The sequence below is a fragment of the Convolutriloba macropyga genome, chromosome 14 (assembly GCF_964194025.1).
Source record: "Convolutriloba macropyga chromosome 14, txConMacr16.3, whole genome shotgun sequence".
NCBI classification, from domain to species: domain Eukaryota; kingdom Metazoa; phylum Xenacoelomorpha; order Acoela; family Convolutidae; genus Convolutriloba; species Convolutriloba macropyga.
Genome location: NC_134481.1, coordinates 23,814,934 through 23,835,047, shown reverse-complemented (window position 1 = coordinate 23,835,047; position 20,114 = coordinate 23,814,934). Strand labels below are relative to the sequence as shown.

At 35.8% G+C, this 20,114-nt stretch overlaps 2 protein-coding genes across 2 annotated transcripts in view; one reads left to right on the top strand and one right to left on the bottom strand.

Annotated features, from left to right (window-relative positions):
* The window catches only part of LOC142353713 (importin-8-like), a 371,797-nt gene that overhangs the window by 284,663 nt on the left and 67,020 nt on the right, over positions 1-20,114 (top strand). The gene's annotated exons all lie outside the window — the stretch shown is intronic.
* LOC142353223 (PAT complex subunit CCDC47-like) lies at positions 1,898-20,106 on the bottom strand. The gene is made up of 9 exons (XM_075405451.1): positions 19,707-20,106; positions 18,874-19,085; positions 18,316-18,502; positions 16,620-16,685; positions 16,441-16,539; positions 10,723-10,827; positions 10,069-10,332; positions 3,097-3,264; positions 1,898-2,628 (listed from the first exon to the last, which is right to left on the bottom strand). The coding sequence occupies exons 1-9, from the start codon at positions 20,079-20,081 to the stop codon at positions 2,557-2,559; spliced, it is 1,548 nt and encodes a 515-aa protein (XP_075261566.1). The 5' UTR covers positions 20,082-20,106; the 3' UTR covers positions 1,898-2,556.

The window sequence follows — 20,114 nt, the reverse complement described above, 5'->3', positions numbered from 1 at the left end:
TCCGTTCGTTTTAGATTGCTTTGCTGAGCACATGCTGTTTAAAAGCACTTTGAGCAGAGTGAGCGAAACTAGTCTAGAAAACTCAAAAGATTTGATGCAAAATAACGAAAAAGCGGCAAAATAAGGTAAAGCGAAACAAATTTTTATTCAACGAAGTAAAAAAAATTCAGGAAAAGTCTTGGCAGAATTCAATGACCATCGCAAGACCAAAATCAGTTCTCTTTTGACTTCCAAAACCATCTTTGAACTGTAAAAAAAATAGGAGCGCAATAATAGCCTGGTAAGATGAGGGCAGCTATTAAACAGTTACAAAAATAGAGCGTATAGAGGAGTCATCACTTCAAAGGAAATTTTCTTGAAAATTTTTCAAAGATAAACAGATTATAATCTATTCAGCTTAACCAAGTATGACATAAATGATTAATTTAAGATTTTTCAACTTAACAAACAATTCCAAATGATGAAAGTTGCAGTCAAGTTCTTAAAAAACCAACAGCACTTTTTTTTGGAAAAAAATGCGTGTGAACAATAGCGTCAATTGAAATCGTTTTCTGTCCAGAAAGACAGAATAGTCAATTGTGCCATATCAAAAACACAAGAGGCACAATTCAACGCATTCATTCAAGAATAATATCTCCCCTAATGAATACACAACAACTATAATTAAGATCTTTCCCTATAACTAACTACACTTCTACAATTTATACGTACAAAAACTAAAGTTACATTTCCATAAACTTCCACTCATGTTTGAATCATTATTTCATTTTTTGGTTCAAAAAACAATTTTTCTTTCAATTCGATAGTTTAATTGAGTGAAGAAGTATTTGATGTACCACAGCAGATTGCTACTGAGTTTAGATTTTCCCTGGGTAAAAATTTTGTAGGAGAGCATTTAAAAATCAATCCAAGAAAAAAATTAGCTTTTAATGATATTATTGGACTAGAAACCTCTACCATAAAAACCATTTTTTAATGTCCGTCAGAAAGTAAACCTTCGCTTCGATTAATCACCAGCTTTGTATTATTAAAAATCAAGAAATTAAAATGTTATTACACATCTGCTATGTTCCCTGCTAAGTATTTAGCTTTCATAGCAGTTTATTTTTAATTGAGTCGAAAGAATTACAAAATAATATAGATATAATTCTGCTTATGCCACAATAACGTTTTGTGTATTCCACAATGTATTCTGTTTTTGACTCATAAGAACTCTAAGAGCATTATGTATTTAAATCACAATTTTTTGTGGCACAAAAACATGGTGGTCAACCTCAATTGTTTACCCAATGTTGACTCAGTATTTCGAGTAATTTCCAGTTTTTTTCTGTTATTGATCGTAATTAGATCCATAACGCCAAAGATTTCGATCTCTGTTACTCGTGATAGAGTTCATGTCAAATTAGAATTTTAATATACAGCATATTTTAATTGCAGCTATGCAATATTTAATCGTGTAAGTAATTTTTTATAAATTATATCCTGTTCAATTTAAATGTCAATTGTATGCGATTGTTGAGAACACTCAGTGCTCTTGTACAGAACAGTTGTCAAGAAGATGCCAGAAGTTCCCTTTACACGTAGCCAGAAGTTGACTTCCATTGACTTTCGTTATTTTAAAACGTGCAAGTTGCGTGTTTCAAGCAAGGTGAAGTGACTGTGCAGAAGTAATTTTGAAGTTCCGCCTGAACATCTCAAACCGCTATACAGTTCTCGATAAACAGAAGTTGACGCCTTAATGGCTTCACGCAGAGTCACGTAACCTATACAGAACATTCTAGAACAAATTCAGCTCTAAAGCCAAATGTTCTAGAACATATTCACCAGTAAAGCCAAAGTTTGCTTCCTTATTTTGAGCTTTAAATCTTTAACAATTTCTTACAGACGCAACGCAAAACAGGGTTCAAAATTTTCAATATAAAATTGTATGTTAAATCAGAATCAAAAGAACTTGACCTTTTCGATCCAATTTCGATTAACTTTAGGGAAGCTATCAGACAAGTCTGCACAGTTTATATCAATAATTGACATTAGCGTGACTAGGACGAGATTTCAGATATACAAAATGAGATGAGTAATAGTTAAATCTTAGGGGCTGAATACAAGTTAAAGTAGCATCATTTGTTATAACAATAATAATAGAACTTCTTTCCCACTTTTCCCTCGAATCGATAAGTGGTACTTCTACAACATTACCTTACCACCTATTGTTACGGAATAGTCCACTTTGCATTAGTCTATATAAACTATAATCGATGCTAAAATATGATCACTTTGCTATTAGTTGGAAACAGAAAGTCTGTTGGGGGGATGGGCGGTGGGTTCTATAAAATAAATAGAGATTTATCCCATTTCATGCACGTTTATGACAATGGAGTCGTGAATAGAACTGATTAATCATGTCAGTTCTAGAGTGACTTTTTCTGCTGATGATAAAGATTACATTTGATGTTTGAGCGCACAAAGTCGTTCAAGAAGCGGCTAGTATCCTGTTTGTCAATGTAACACTGTGACGAATAGCTGCTTATTGTTGTTTGTTTGTTTGTTTGTTTGTAATTACTTCATTCGAACCATCATTGACTTCATTTTGGGCTGATTTTTCTTGCGATCACGCTTCGCCTGTGCGTCCTAAAAATGAGAAGAATGCAATCAAAAAGATTATATCGAGAATTTGACAATTTTAGAGGATTGTAAATCATGAAAATTGTCAATTCAGTTTGATAAAAAGAATATCACACAAAATACACAGACTTGCTCTTGAGCTTGACCATTAGTCCACCGCATAAGGTTAGGAGTTCATTAAGCTATTAGTCTTTCAAAAATCGACACCCTTTTAACTTCTAGTCCATCAATTAACGTCCCTTATTAATTATTTGCATCAATAGATTTGCGCTCATCTTTTCTGTCTACTCTGAAACATTTTAAAACTCGCCTATCATTAGGTAAGTCAAACCAAACCAATTATTGAATAATTGGGTGAAATCCTTTTAATAACCCAAGTCAAGTAGCCCATTGATCCAGTTTAGACAATATTGTCAGTAATGTTTGAACATATTACATATTGCAGCCCTATAGGGGGTGAACAGTTGTACTGACCTCTAGCTTCCTCAGTTTGTCAGGGTCAGTCTCGTTCATGAGTCTCTCCTTTTCCATCCTGACCTTCTCCTCTTTTCTCAATTGTTGACTCTCCTGCCTCTGACTATGCAACATTTTGCTAATAGCCTCCTCCATCTTACACCTGTTACGCTCTGCCTTACTCCGAGCCTAAACAAGAGCATTACAATTCAAGACTGTAATAAGACTAAATGTGAAATAAACCAAGCTTCGTTATATCCAAATTGGTACTCCCCGTATTGGAGATGCTTGATTAGTCTGCTTGTTTTCCGATAGCAATTTGAAAAAATAATTGCTATCATAATTTTGCATAAATCAGGAAAAAAATTGGAAACTGATTCAGAAATCAAATTTTAAGGATCACAGCTGCTTTCTTTGCTCGTCTTGGGTAAAATATGCTATATCTGTAATTCAAGTCTCGATAATATTACAATGATATCAAAAAATTTTAGTACTTTCTCGTGTTTCATCTAAAGCGCAAAAATCAGGGCGAAAATCTGTACAGAGGGTGTAATTCAAAAAACTTTCTTCACCAGTATGCAATAATTCCCAAATAGGAAAAACAAAAGCGTAAAATAATTGGAGAGAATAATTGTGAACAATAACAAAATGGGAAAACGTGTATATCAATTGAGAACATAAACGACTAACGTCGGGCGAATTGCTCTCAAATTACTGGCGAGCGGTTTGCTTTGTAAGTAGCTAGTAACGGCTTAGGGAGGCCAGCTTTAACTTAATAGAAAGGTCAGAGTGAGCGCAGCGGGGGGGGGCTTAGGAGGTTGTCGAGCGCGCTGGGTTACGGGTGCAACAATAAGCAAGGTTTGGGGTGTGTATGGGGAGGTGAAGTAGGGTGGGGGGTGTGAATGACTGGCTCGCTCGCTGGTTTACGGGTGAAATGATGTGCAGGGGTAACTCTAATAGCCGCCCTTCACTAATTTTATGTCTCCAAAACAGTTTCGTTGAATTGCATACATAGAGTCTAGTAGGCTGAAAGACTCTGAGCGCCCTTAATGCCATCAGGGCGCTACTTGTTTAATCCATTTTTGATGTCGAAAAGTCAAATGGGTCAGACAAAAAATCGGTCAAGCGAAAAATCGCATAAAGACCACAGGACTTTTTTGTATCATATAATTGATACAAACTTCGTTTGAGAGCAATTGAACATTCAAGTAATTTTTCATGCGTGCTTACTAAACTGCAGCTCGGCCGATTGAAAAGACAACAGTTGATTGTAATTAGCATAAGAAAATCGCGAAAAAGTTTAAAACGCCGCGAGGTCTAAACCCAAAGTTGTTAAATATTTATTGATCTTGAATTAAAAAGAAAATAACGAAAGTCAAGCGAACTAGATCCCAAACAACTGCGCGGTGAAACACCTCGCCTCATTAAACTCTTGAGTGCCAGGAAGCGGAAAAGCAAAAATGGCAAATTAAGGCGCTTCCGCCCAATAGCGACCTTTGTTTTTTTTTCGCATATTTACATTTATCTATGAAAATAATTTCAGAAACATTTTCATTGTTTTAAAAGAGCCATTATTTCAAACACAGCCGACTAACCTCGAGCAAATTGATCTCAAATGAATGACAAGCTCGCTGCTTTAAGGATGCAGGAGTAGGGATTGGGTGAAGTGAGGAGGGTGTAGGGGTCAACCTAAGAACCGCCCTTCACACCATACGTATAAGTCGTGAGTCGCATACTTGGAGACTAGTGAGCTCAAATGCTCCGAGAAAAATTATGCACTCTGGGCACGACCTAGTTATTTCGTTTTGGAGGACGAAAAGTCAAATGGGTCGGACAAAAATCGGTCAAGCGAAAAATCGCATGAAAAAGACCAATAGGACTAATATAATTGTTACAAACTTCGTTTAAGAGCAATTAAACATAAAAATGCTCTAAAGCGACTATTGAATACAACAAAATTTGGCAACCATAAACACAGTATGTATGGCAAAGAAAATTGAGTGTTTGAACTGTATGAAACACATTACATCACTTCAGCATGCAACGAAAACAGATATAACTACAGGCCTGATCTTGATTGTAAGCTATCAAAACATACGGAGCATATACGAGTTAACAGCAGTGAAAACGAAACAAAAACCGAACATACCCGGCAGATTGCCGGAAAATAGCCGCCGTTGATCCCCATAACCATGATTGGGATTGAAAGAAAAAAACATTTGAAAAAAAAAAACGATTTTTGTACAAAAACATTTTTTAAGTGCAAACTATTTTGATGTCATTTTGGAGCTGAACATACTCCTGTGTCGAAGACAAACGACACAGGTGAAGGTATTAGTACCAATAAGCCTTAGAAATGGTAACTAAGAACAAAGTTTGAGTAACGGGCATCTAAAATTGGGCTTTATGGGTTTTTTCCCGTTTCATTTCTGATTTCGGTTTTTGGTAACAACTTTGTTCATTTTGAATTGCTTTGCTGAGCAACTGCTGTCTAAAAACACTTTTAGCAGAACGAGAGAAGAGTGAAACTAGCCTAGAGAAGTCAAAAAGGTTTCCCGCAAAATGTCGAAAAAGCGGCAAAAATGATAAAGCGAAAAAAGTTCGACGAAGTAAAAAAAAAAAACATAGCCGGAAGAATTCCGGAAACGACTCGAAGTGAAAATCCATTTAAACGCCATCTAACTACTCATCAGACAAAACGTGCCTTCACTAATTCATGATTATCTTGAAACAAAGTCATGAAACAAAAAAGTAAAAACAATAAAATCAAATCTGTTAAAATATGATAAAAAATCGGATCAAATTTTGTTATAAATGTTGAACAAGCTGTGAACTAAGGTAAAGCAAAAAACTTATATTCGACGTAAAATAGGAGCACTATAATAGCCAGCTGACAAGTCAGGGCGGCTATTAATAAAACATAGCGGCAGATTGCCGGAAAATAGCCGTCGTTGATTCCAATAAGCATGATTGGGATTGAAAGAATAGAAGATATCGGAAAAAAACAGATTTTTGAACAAAAACATTTTTTAAGTCCGATTTATTTTGATGGCATTTCGTAGTTGAACATACTTCTGTTTCTTAGAGAGATGCTACAGGGGCTACTATAAATACCAATAAGCATAAGAGATGGTAACTAAGACTTATAGGCACGATGTTCAAATAGCGTACATCTAAAATTGGGCTTTATCCCGTTTCTATTTCTGACTTCAATTTTTTATTCTGACTCTGTTCACTTTGCTGAGCAACTGATGTTCAAATTCACTTTTAGCAGAATGAGAGAAGAGAGAAACTAGCCTAGAGAAATCAAAAAGATTTCACGCAAAATGCTGAAAAGCGGCAAAATGGTAAGGCGAAAAGTTTGACGAAATAAAAAAAATTAAGAGCGCTATAATAGCCGGCTGAGAAGATGAGGGCGGCTATTAATAAAGAAAACAACCGACTACTATCGGACTAATTGCTCTCGAAAGACAGGCGTGAGCGGGTTTGATCAAAGCTCACTTTGGCGAATTTCAGTAGTGTTTCACATGATGTTATTGAAGTTTAGAATTTTGTCTTCTCAACTAAAGATGCCTCTTGATAGTATCAGAAATTGCCTTACACTCTTATGAATTCTTCGCTTTTCCATCATTGCTCTCATTGCTGCCATCATTGCTTTTATCGGAAAAATTTTCGCAATCATAAATATTTGTCTAAAGCGGACCTAATAATTTGCATAGAGCTCGGTACAGTTCTTAGCTCTTAGTCAGCGACATTATAATGTCAATGGCAGCAGACAGGGAACCTCAGAAACGGGAAGGTCTAACATGCAGAGAAAACCCCTTTAATAATGGGTAAAATAAATTGATATACAAACTTTTATAACGATTGAAAATAATAATAATATAGCTGGCAGATTGCCAGAAAATAGCCGCAATAGCTTCGTAGATCTGCAGTCTCAAAAAAACAGTGAAAAAGACACAAAAAAAATCGTCTTTTCATTGAAGGATATGTTATATTTTGATTAAAAATCTGTATAAGTTTTTGCTGCCTCTATTAGCTGCTCTCAAATAACCTTCATTTAGAGTGACACACACCCATTTGAATTTATCTCTTTGAATTAAAGTAAATAAAAGTCAATTTCAAAGTGAAGTCATTTTTGAGAGTGAGGTAAGTCAAGTGTGACCAAAAATTTAATCACACGAATTAACAAAAAGACTCGCTCCACTAAGAGCGAAAAATTACGTCACGCACGCACTTCAGTTGAAATTGCATGAACGAATGAACAAAAAGCAGATTTTAAGTGGTTGTGACGTCATATGGTCGTAACAAAAATCGCGAACGAAATAAAAAAAACATAGCAGGACAAGTCCTGACGTACAATTCAAAGAATTTTCATTGACTAAACAGAAAACTAGACCTAGAACGGACTATGAATGGATTGGGAAAACCATTTAGAAAAAAATCCGATCTGAAAAATCGAAAAAACAGTAAAAATCAAAGTAAAATTGCCGCATGTGAACAAAAAACCACAAGCGAGAAAGCGAATTTTTGTTCAAACACCGTTTTCTCACTCTACTTTAAATTTAGAGCGAAAAAATTTCACGCCGCAAAACCACTCGCTTTTTCGCTCCACTTCCTGTTTCGGCGTGACCAAAATCACTATTCCAATTTGACTTCAGAAATCATGAAAATGTGTGAATAGATCTTGAAAAAAGACAGCGCCCCAATACAATTCAAATTCTTTGAATTGTAAAAATTCTTTGAATTGTAAAAAAAACCAAGAGAAGACCAATAATAGCCTCAGCTATCGCTGTGCGGCTATTAATAAATGACATCAAATTTCTGTAATTAGTTGCAGCTGTCTATGAAAACTGGCGTCAATTTCGGCTCATAATTCAATTATGCTATTTCAATCATCATGCGAAATGGTTGGACAAGAAATCGGGGATAAAAATCCGGGCATTATCGTCATGACACAAGTTCAACTGCCCTCAATTAAATAACTGAGCACTAAAACTAGAGAGATTAAAAAGGAAACAATTAACTTACTATGAACTGTTTCTTCCTCAGGAAAAACATTTTTATATCCCACAAAGGGTTGGGAACACTTCTATTAAGCGGACAATGTGGAAAAGTTCTTCTTTAAGGGCGTCTAATGTACAGGTCTAAATTAGCTTTTGAAGTATGAACAAAGTATGATCAGAATGAAACTGTTGGCTCATAATAAAACTGTTGGCCGATAAACAACGAAAACCTTTTTTGCCAGATTTAGGACTTTTTATTGCAAAAAAAGAGATAACCAGAATCTGGTCATAGTAAAAATACAGACTTGAATTTCATTGGTTGCGACGAAAAACATACCCGGCCGATTGCCGGAAAATAGCCGCCGTTGATTCCAATAAGCATGATTGGAATTGAAAGAATAGAAGATATTGAAAGAAAAAAGATTTGTTTAAAAACATTTTTTAAGTCCGATTTATTTTGACAGCATTTCGTAGTTGAACATATTTGTGTTTCTTAGAGAGGCTACACGGGCTAATATCAATACCAATAAGCATAAGAGATGGCAACTAAGACTTATAGGAACAACGTTCAAATAGCGGGCATCTAAAATTGGGCTTTATGGGTTTATCCCGTTTCTATTTCTGACTTCAATTTTTTATACTGACTCTGTTCATTTTGAATTGCTCTGCTGAGAAACTGATGTTCAAATTCACTTTTAGCAGAGTGAGAGAAGAGAGAAACTATCCTAGAGAAGTCAAAAAGATTTCACGCAAAATGTCCAAAAAGCGGCAAAAATGATAAAGCGAAAAAAAGTTCGACGAAGTAAAAAAAAAACATAGCCGGAAGAATTCCGGAAACGACTCGAAGTGAAAATCCATTTAAACGCCATCTAACTACTCATCAGACAAAACGTGCCTTCACTAATTCATGATTATCTTGAAACAAAGTCATGAAACAAAAAAGTAAAAACAATAAAATCAAATCTGTTAAAATATGATAAAAAATCGGATCAAATTTTGTTATAAATTGAGATCCCGAAAAAACTATCTCTGCCGAAATAACTTCATCAAAACAACTAGTACTCACAAAAACCACTTATGTGAATTTTGAAAAAATCCTTTAGGCTAAAATTATGAAAAACAGCTCTTAAAAAACTTTCACTGAAAAACTGGAAAAAGTTACTAAATTCTTTAATATTTCAAAAACATAAAAATCCAAAGAAAAATTTCCTTCAGCCAATAAGGTATCCAGATGCTCGCAAAACAATAAGAAAGTCATAATTAACAAAGAAACTTAGCTAAAAACAGAAAAAAAACGAAAAACTGCAAAAAATTAAGAAAAATAGTTCCAACTTTCGCCATTTTTTTGTCATATTTCTCGACAAAAAAAAATAATTCTTACCCACAAAACTGTAACCAATTGTTATCATAAAATTGCTCAAGTAGAAGGGGTTTCTTCAATACCCATTTGAGCCAGTAAAACAAAATAATCCTCAAAAAAACGCAAAAATTAGCCCGAAAATCAGCAAAATACATTAAAAACCTCCGAATTATCATAAAATTCATATGAATTTCTAGAAATCTTCAAACCACTGCCAAAACCAGCCTAAAATTAAAACAAAATCATAACCAAACCTCTTAGCCAAAATAAATGAAAAAAAAACTGCCTTAAAATGCCGCTCGTGAACAAAAAAATTTCGCTCGCTTAGAGAAAATTTTTGCACACTTCAATTTCTCGCTGTCTCAAAAACAGCGGTATGAACAAAAACCACTCTCTTTTCGCTCCGCTCTTAACTTTTGTTCAGCCCCAAAATCCCTAAATTTTTTCACGCGTTTCATTTCCCGCTTCAAAAATCACTCCAATAAAATTGATTAAAAAAAAGGACTTCTCCAATACTCCTCTTCGAGTCGTAAAAAATAGGAGCGCTATAATAGCCTAGCTGAGAAGATGAGGGCGGCTATTAACAACCTCAAAATCAGGGCGCGCTTAAAATTGTCATTGTCTCACCTCTTTCGAAAGCTTCAATTTCTTCAATTTATCTATGAAATATATCATCAGTTTCAGACACGGTAGCATGACGTCCATATCCTCTGGCTGCGTCCTGCCAAATTTGGGCATTGCAAACCTCGCCTGGAGGACTTTGGCAACCGCGCTGGGTGGACTAGGGGGCCCAGAACCGGCAGTTTGATCATCTGGTTTCTTCCCGCTGTACTGATCAGAGATGTGCAAATAGTCAAGGAGGTCAGGATACGTCTTGAGGAATTTTTGAAGCTAAAATAAATTGTTGATTGACGGTTCGAAAAGATTTTATGGCGAATTGAGACATCGAATGAAGATCCTTTTAATAAACATCAGAATGTGAACTGGCAGATTTAACAATGATTTAAATACACCAAGATTCATTAATTTACTACAATCTTGCATGTCGATGCAATACAATTGACAAAAATTCCCACAAGGTCTCAAAAATTATTCTTTGATGACTAAAATCGCAAATTTCTGCTAGACATTTTTCGACTGATTGAGTCAAGATTCCATGAAAAAATATATACTCCATGAAAGTAATTCCATGAAATTATATACTATATTCTTTTCATGCTTATTTGGTACATAATAATCTGTTCAGAATTTACTAGACACAGGGCTTATGACAGATCTCACCTCAGAATCGACCACGAAGTCAGCAGCCTCTCCCAATTCAGCCGCGTAGAAGTACTGTGGCAACTTGAATCTCTCGCAGCTCTTGCGACCATCGCAGAAACTGCTCTGTAACAACACAAGAGAAAAAGATTTTCTCTTTTTTGTCAGAAAAAGATTAAAATCTTCGGAAAATTTTTTGGAACAGCTCAGGCGCAAGGATTCTGGTCATAGTTAATTTTAGCTTAGTTAAGCATAATGATTGTTGTTCAATAACTTAAATCGCGTCATCAAATCGCTTTGTCATTTTCCCCGAAACCTGAACTCTCCGCCGCATCATTTATAATTCCTGGTTGCAGGGGAGACGTTACGTTACATCTAGAGCTGCTGGACGACCAGATTGCCATGATAGGAGATAGATACCTCTAGGTAATTTAGATAGATGGGAATATATTGAGATTAGATTAGAATCTATTACAACCGAGCATAACATGAGCTAACACAAAAAAAACATACCTCAGGAAAAATCTCAACAAAGCGCCAAAATATAGAACTTCAGGAATTATGATGGCCGATAAAATTGAAAACTGTAAATTTATTTTCAATTAACCTATAATCGATGCAGCCCAAGTTTAGATGCCAATGCGTTTTACAGCGTTTGGCCATGATTCGCAGTGACTCCATATGAATCCATCACCAAACAAGAGATAAGTTTGCCAAACTAACATTCACATCCTATATCAAAACATGAAATCTTGCCGTGTATATTATTGAGCAATAAGCCAAACAGATAATTATAGCTGACAGACTGTCAGAAAAAAGCCACAATAGCTTTGTAGATCTACAGTCTCAAAATGAAAGTAAAAGAAACACCAAAAAAACTTTTTTAAATGCAGAGATGTTATATTTCGATTAAGAATTTCTTTAACTTATTTCTGCTTCTATTAGCTGCACCCAAAAAACCTCCACTTAGACTGACACACACTTACTCGACCTTACCTCTTTGAATTGAAGTAAAGAAAAGACAATTTCAGAGTGAGGAAATCATTTTTGAGACTGAGGTAAGTTACGTGTGACAAAAAAACTATCACCCAATGAATGAAACAACTCGTTCCACTAAGAGTGAAAAATGACGCCAAGCACGCAATTCAGTTTAAATTGCATGAGCGAATGAAAAGAGCAGACTAGAAGTGATTGTGACGTCATATGGTCGTAACAAAAATCTTGACGAAACAAAAAAACATAGCCGGAAGAATTCCGGAAACAACTCGAAAAATCACTATCCTCACTGCACTAATGCAAATTCTACATATTTATGCTAAGCATTTTGAAACAACAACAGGAAAAATATGAGAAAACTAACTGAGAGAAACTGATAGACCATCTGATAAAATTCGATCAAATTCGAGATTAAAAAAATGTACTGGGGAAGGATCCTGTAAAACAGGTAGTTTGCAAAAAATTAACAATTGACCGACAACTTTTTACGGGGGTTGGTAAAGAGAAACTCAAGGAAAGGGAAAGGAGATGACAGACAAAACCGAAGTAATATACTCTTAAAAAAGACCTCTACAAATTTTAAACAAAATTTCCGAACCATTTATTTGGGAAAAACAATTACAATATCTCATACATTAGAAACGCACCCAATAATTGTCAGACAAGTACTAAACAACAACTAAAAAATAAAAGACAAAAACCTGAGAATGAGAAAATTGTTTAATTTATTTGAGTGAAAAGTGCCCTGCTTACATTCCAAGATTCTTCCAAGCTAACCCTGATAAAGCTTCTGCTAAATCAGTCACTCATCAAAAGCGCAGGCAAGAAAAATCAAACCACTACTGGAAACTGCCAAGATCAAAAACCTGAAATAAAAATTGCGTATTTTTTTGGCCATATCTAGACTTGAAGTCTCACCTATAAATAACTCCTGATTACAAATCAACCAAGAAAAACTGCAGCGAAAAGCGCAAGATCAAAAGAATTAGTCAAAACCATAAAAAACATCGAAACAGCAAAAATTTGATCAAATTTTCTTCAGCAAAAATGTTTGAAATTAATTATTAGTCAGAACGAAAGACCACTAGAAGTGCTATACAACTGATTTCAACCACACAACTCCGCAACTGCTATCAGCGATAAAAGCAGAATACACAAAATGCCAGAAAAACTTAAAAATAAGGCAAAATTGCTGAATGTAGAACCTTAAAGTGTAATATTTGCTTTAGATGGCCAGAAACTGCTTCCAAACAAACTATAACTAGTAAAGAAAATTTTGAGAAACACTTTTGAAAGAAAAATTGAAGTTAAAACTAAAAACTAAATGCCCCGAAAAATCCGCACATGATCAAAAATTTCACTCGTTTAGCGAAAATTTTTTCACGCCTACTTTTCTCGTTCTCTCTCAAAAAAACATACCCGGCAGATTGCCGGAAAATAGCCGCCGTTGATTCCAATAAGCACGATTGGGATTGAAAAAACAGAAGATATTGAAAAAAAAAAGATTTTTGTACAAAACATCTTTTTAAGTCCGATTTATTTTGATGGCATTTCGTAGTTGAACATACTTGTTTCTTAGAGAGAGGCTACAGGGGCCACTATCAATAACAATAAGCATTAGAGATGGTAACTAAGACTTATGGGAACGACGTTCAAATAGCGGGCATCTAAAATTGGGCTTTATGGGTTTATCCCGTTTCTATTTCTGACATCCATTTTGTACTAACGCTGTTCATTTTGAATTGCTTTGCTGAGCAACTGATGTTCAAAATCACTTTTATTAGAATGAGAGAAGAGAGAAACTAGCCTAGAGAAGTCAAAAAAATTTCACGCAAAATGTTGAAAAGGCGGCAAAATGAGGTAAAGAAACATTTTTTTATTCGACGAAGTAAAAAAATAGGAGCGCTATAATAGCCGGCTGAGAAGATGAGGGCGGCTATTAAAAACTGTAAAAATCAAAGTGAAATTGCCGCATGTGAACAAAAAACCACTAGCGAGAAAGCCAATTTTTGTTCAAACACCTATTTCTCACTCTACTTTAAATTTAGAGCGAAAAAACTTCACGCCGCAAAACCACTCGCTTTTCCGCTCCACTTCCTGTTTCGGCGTGACCAAAATCACTACTCCAATTTGACTTCAAAAAGCATGAAAATGTGTGAACAGATCTTAAAAAAGACAGCGCCCCAGTACAATTCAAATTCTTTGAATTGTAAAAAAAAATAGGAGCGCTATAATAGCCGGCTGAGAAGATGAGGGCGGCTATTAATATTATGAACAGAAGACCAATCTCTCTCCTTGCTGCTCTTCGATCTATTCAGCCGTTTGGCCTGAATACTTAAGGTTTCATATGAAGCATCGACTTCTACATGTAGCTTGTACCTATATATTCATTTAGCGATCATCACACAGTCATCGTTCTGCCTAAATAAAAAATGAAAAAAAAAGATTACAGGGATTCGAGGAATTAAAATACGTTGCAAAAAATGGTCAAAATATTAAAACTAATTTTAAAAAACGTATGAAAATTGTATTTAAAACATATTTTCTTCAAATTTCAAAATCAGTTTTTAAAAACGCGAAATTAAACCACTGGCTGAGCACAGAAAATGATTTAAAACCAAAAACAAACAAAAAACAAAGAAAAATTGGACATACATCGCAAATGAGAAGTAACAGTCCAGCCATTTCCTCGTACTCTGATTTTCTCTGGTCAGCAATAATATTTCTCCATATTGGCGCGGATCCCACCGCGCTAGTGAAAATTGCAGACGTATCATTGACAATATGCAAATACTATTTTCTCAAAGGGCATTGTATTGCTCAATAAAGAAGGCAAAAACTGACATATTTTACCTCATTGGTTCAGATAGATTTATATCAAATGACATCGACGCATGGCCAAGGCCCGAAAAGACTCGCAAAAACGGTAGATGCCAGCAAAAATCAAAGAAAAATCAAAGAAAAAATTTAAAAAAGAATTAAAGGAAGAGATGCAAAAAAGACACAAACGAGTTCCAATGGACAAAAAAATTGAAGGCTTTAAAAGTTTATTTTTATAAAATAATTCACGAGAACTAGAAACTGAACCTTAGTTTTTTATTATTATTATTATTATTATGTTTAGTTATTCAAGGGAAAGATGTAGTATGTTTGATTTATAATATTACAACATGTAATTTTAACCTTGGGGTTATTCGAATTTACATGTTTGAGATTTAAAAAAAAAGAATTAGTAATTCAAATTTCTCCACAAAATGGATTTGCTAAAAATGTTTGTATGACTATTTGATTACACGGTACTAAATTCAATTAAACACAGACGAGTATAAACACAGAACTGAAGTATAAAGTCAAAACAAAGCCTGACAACTCTGCATAAAAACCGGATTCAAAGATCTAAAATAAAAATTTTTATTATTCACTTCATTTGCCTCTATCTTTTCCCGCAATGGTGTGGTGCTTTGTTCTCAAGTTCATAATGCTTGAAATCTGCGCAAAATCTGTGATAGGATAGTGACATCCCAATTCTAATTGGTCAATCTAAATTCTACATTTATACGCGTTTGTTTGAAAACTCGCCGTCACCATTTTAATAGCATCAAAAAAGTGCTAGCAATATTCAACATATTAATCATTACGCCAGTCTGTTCACTATTTACTTCATCACCCAAAATTACTACTTTGAAAATGTTTGCCCCTAATTCGCTTAAGGTTAACTGCTTGGTGGTCAGTTAATAAAACAGTTGACCTAACATTGTGTAAAAGTTTGAGGTGCCCTCGGGCTTCACTATTTTAGCCCATTTCTTTCGACAAAAATTCAAAACCTAAACCGACCAGCGTCGGATAAATTCCTCTCGAATGACAGGCAGGTGCAACTTTATTTCAGAACGAGATCAACTTAGATCACTCCAAAATGAAGAACTAAAGTTGAAGTCAAACGTTTGCAATAATTGCTTCAAACTTCGTTCGAGAGGAATGATCTCAAGAGAGCGAAAGTTCAGTCCAGAGCAAGATCGGTCAAGCAAAAATTTTGCCCTAAAAGAAATTATAATTTCTCCAAACTTGGTTCTAAATCAAATACTGCCTACCCTGTCCTTCTTGGTCCTGAGGTTGTTTCGCCAGTTTCTTGCAGAAAGCGAAGTCAAAACATAACCAACTAAACGTCAAAAGAATTGCTCTCGAACCACCAGTGGGAGTTCTAATCAATTGCAGCCTGCTTCAGACGGGGGGGGGGGCTAAATGGGACCAAGAAGTTCAAAAATGGGCTTCAAATAACCACATCAGAGTTTAACATATACCACTAATAAGATTTAAAGTAAAAAAACGACACCAGTTTCGGCGCACTTTTCATTTAACTTTTAGTATTAAATTGCCGCCAATTGAGTTCAGATGCTTGAAATTGTGATTGAGAGAGAATTTTAGATCAGGCGAAGCCGCAGAGAAAGAACAACTAAAACAACAATTGAAAGAAAAATTCAGTGAAAACAGTCATTTTTTGCAAAAATAAAACCCATTCAAGCCTATCAGAGCACCTCAATCAGCAAACAATTTCACGGAAGAGAAAAGATAGTGGCAATTTTTTCTCAAGTACTAGTTCTTTTCAAGCAAGTTATGACATAACGACTGGAGTAAATCAAAGCACGATAAACAAAAGGTTTTTAAATGTTTTAAAAGAACTTCGTTCAAACGCAGCAAATCTGATCGAGATCTTTCTAGTATAATTAACCAGGATGTCGAACTTACCAGATCTTGCAGCTCTTTGAGGTTCTTAGTGAGAACCTTCTTAGTTCCAAACGCAAATATCAATGGCTCAAATTCCTCGTCAAGAGTAACATTTACTTCCTAAACAGCGAAACAAATTATTGGCTGAATAATGACAGCAGAATGCATGTAATAAGGCTGCAGGAACACGAATACGTTACCATTAGATCGCTCGCTGGTTTCATAATTCTGCTGATAAGAGATATGATATCCTGCCTCTTAACAAACTGAAACAACACAGGGTCAAAATAGTCGTACAGCTCCAATGTTTACACCTTTGAGGAGTCAATACTCGTCGCACAGCTATCTTTCAAGAACTATTTAAATTTGTTTCTATTTTCGATAACGCGAATTTTAAACTCAACAAATTACAATCTACGGTGTTAAAGTCCGAATCGATTAATGAAAATTGATATGTGTAAAAATTTTATGACCGATCAGGGGTTGCGAGGGTTTTAACTGCAAAGTATTGATAAATGTCATGGCGAACAAATATGATACATTTCCTCATTCTTAATTATTTACTTGAATTGGAATATATTTCTGATTGCAATTTACTGTGAAGGCAAACTTTGCAACTGAAATTTTAACAAAATTGGTAGCCAGGGAATGAATTACTATAATGTCTAAAAATGTTTGCAATTCACAAGCAGGCGACAAACTAAGCGTATAACAATTCGGTTGCCTTTTTGAAAAAAGAAGTGTTTATGTTATGAGGAATATATTCTATTCCAAGTAAAGAACAAGGATGAGCAAATTTTTAATACTTAGTCATCACACCAGCAATCGATGCCACTTAAAATTTAAACCTATCTAAACTCCCAAAAAGTAACAACTTCTGCCATCAACTCGTCTGTAAAAATGATCTAAATCCGTATCTAATTTTGTAGCCTGACTAAACGGGACCTTCTGAGAGATCAACATGCATCGCTTCAGTTAGCTGTTATAGAAACACTCTCTCGATATTTGGAACTGGAAGTAGTTAACCACTACCTGGGGCCCAAAGCAGCTCATGTCTTCCTGGCACAGTTGTTTTTTTGCTCCTGGTCTCAGATTCACGAGGCGCCAAATTTCTCATTTTTAATGGTGCAAAAGACTTGTTCTTTTACTGCAACGCAATATCTTGTTTCAATGGCTTCTATCTGGGCCTCATGCTGCCCATTTTGTAATTCTGTGTTGTTTTTTAGGTTCTTTTTAGTAAAAAGGGTTGTTTTTCATTTTTCAGGATACTTCGTTTGGCAAACAAGGATAACCAAGATGGATTGCACCAATCATTAAATTCATCCTTTCCTCAATTACCGTTTGGATTCTAAGAAAATAAATTTGTTAAAAATTCTGTTGGGCCTGATTTAATGATTCTAGCGTTATACCAAGTTTTTGCTAAACTGCGGATATTTGTTTTCTTATTGATTAATAATTCCCCGTTTGTACTATATATGCTCTGTAAAACTTGCTTCATGAATTCTTGATCTATCGCCTGGGTAAACCGAATAGTAGTTCGCAGTGACTCGTTGTTTGTCCTTTCCATCTGTACAAAATGTTGTTTTGCAAATGTATTGTTTAATAAGTATTAGATGGATAAATAAACTCTTCTTCTAGCCCTCAGACACCCTGAGCGGTTATGAAGATGTTCATACTTGGTCAGTATAAAATCTATCGATAATTAAATAGTTGACAGAAAGGAACCGTGACAGCTGGATAACTTATGGAAAAATTGCCTTCAAATTCGTATTCGTCAATGTAACCGGACGGTGTAACCCTGAAATTATATAATGTCTTTTGAATTTCCGTTGCTGACAAATAGAAAGAAGTAGTACTAAATCCTCGGAAGTTCCATTCGAGTTAATAAGTTGCTACCTTGAGATCTATGAGTAGACTCTGACATCCGACTCGCCCTGAGCACCAGAGGGAGAAGACATGTTCAGTCTCTTTCATCAGCACAGGTGAGTACCCAGTACTAGTGACACTCGGGGGCTCCTTAGAGGTACCGTCGTCTCCAACCACCGCAAAGTTACGCTCCAGCGTAGTTCGTGTAGTATCAAGCCTAAACAACAGACCCAAATGAAACTAATACCTTTTCACCAGAAGTTTAGGTCTGATAACGCAAACTTAGCAAAAATACCAAAAATTAGCCAGACGCTGAGGTCAAATATTGTACCTTAATTCTATCGCAAATAGAAAAAATCCGAAGAAATCTATTAATTATTTGCAGTTGATTCAGGGAGTCCTTTTCAACCGCATCAGGCATTGATTGAGAGCAAAGAGCAACCAAATCAAAGAAAAATTATTTATCAACATCCATTGTCACTATGCCTATGCCATGAATAACTTTTTTCCATTGCTAGCCATAAAATCCCAACATTTCGGGATTGGAAAGTATAGCTTTTTGGCTGACTGACCCGTTGAACAACTAACCAAGCTGAAGCCAGTTTTTGATTCTTCTGTTTGCCGTAGAAGAAGTTCAAAGCGTAGGACACCAATCCGATCAGAAGGAGGAACTCCAGGTAGAACCCGTCCCATTTGGTTCTCAAGTGTTCAGGGACATCGATCACTTTCAGACCCTCTTTCTTCACCCCAGTGAACAGATCTCCCATCGGCTTCTTTTTCTCCCCTGCTGGTTGCTCTGTCTGAAAAGGAACTAATTGAACAGACCGAAGGTGACCATAGATGAGCTCATTTGGTATTTGTAGAACACGAATCCGTCCACAGTGAATAGTTGTGAATCCTAGTTAAGAAATGGTGCTACCATTTCAAGGTTATATTTAGAGTATATAACCGACTAACGTCGGGGAATTACTCTCAAACGACCGGCGAGCGGTTGGCTTCGGTAGTAGCCAGCTGCGAATTAGGGTATGATTGGGAGGGCTGGACGATAGACGGTTCAAATCACCAGGTGCAGGGGGGGAGTGAGTGGGAGGGGGGATGACTGAGTGGGACAAACTTTCAAGATTAAGAACCACCCTTCACACCATAAAATTGTCTCCTGATAACATTTTCGATGAAATTTCGGCCACTTAATGCCCTCCTGGCGCTACCTACTATTTAACCCGTTTTTAAGGACGAAAAGTCAAATGGCTCAGAGGAAAAATCGGTCAAGCGAAAAATCGTAAAAAAAAGACCACAGGACTAATATAACTGCTACAAACTTCTTTTTGAGAGCAATAAATTACAAATGGGTATATCATACAGGGGATGGGGTCGTTAAAGTTTACCAGTTTAACCTCATTCCAGATCGATTCCGAACTCACCTCTTCTTCAATTAAAACGTCGTCTTCATCTTCGGGTTCGTCGTCAAATGACTTGAAATCTTTGTCCACGGCTCCATTTTTTCCTATCTTTTCAATATCCTCCACTTCTTCAACGTCATCAACACCTGGATCCTCATCTTCTGTACTGTCTCCACCACCAGATCCCAAATCTTGCCCCATCGATCTGGAATTATCTGCCCGCTCAGAGGGCTCATTTCGCTCATGAGTTTGTGATGACACGCCATCAAATTCTTCATCATCGAACTCGGCAAAATCGTCGTTATTGCTACTCAATTGACTTTTCTGATGCATTTGACCGATCGAGGTCAACAGAAAGAAAGCACAAGTCACAGCTGTTAATGAAACTAACCCCATTTTAACTGAAATAAACACTGATGATGAGTTAAA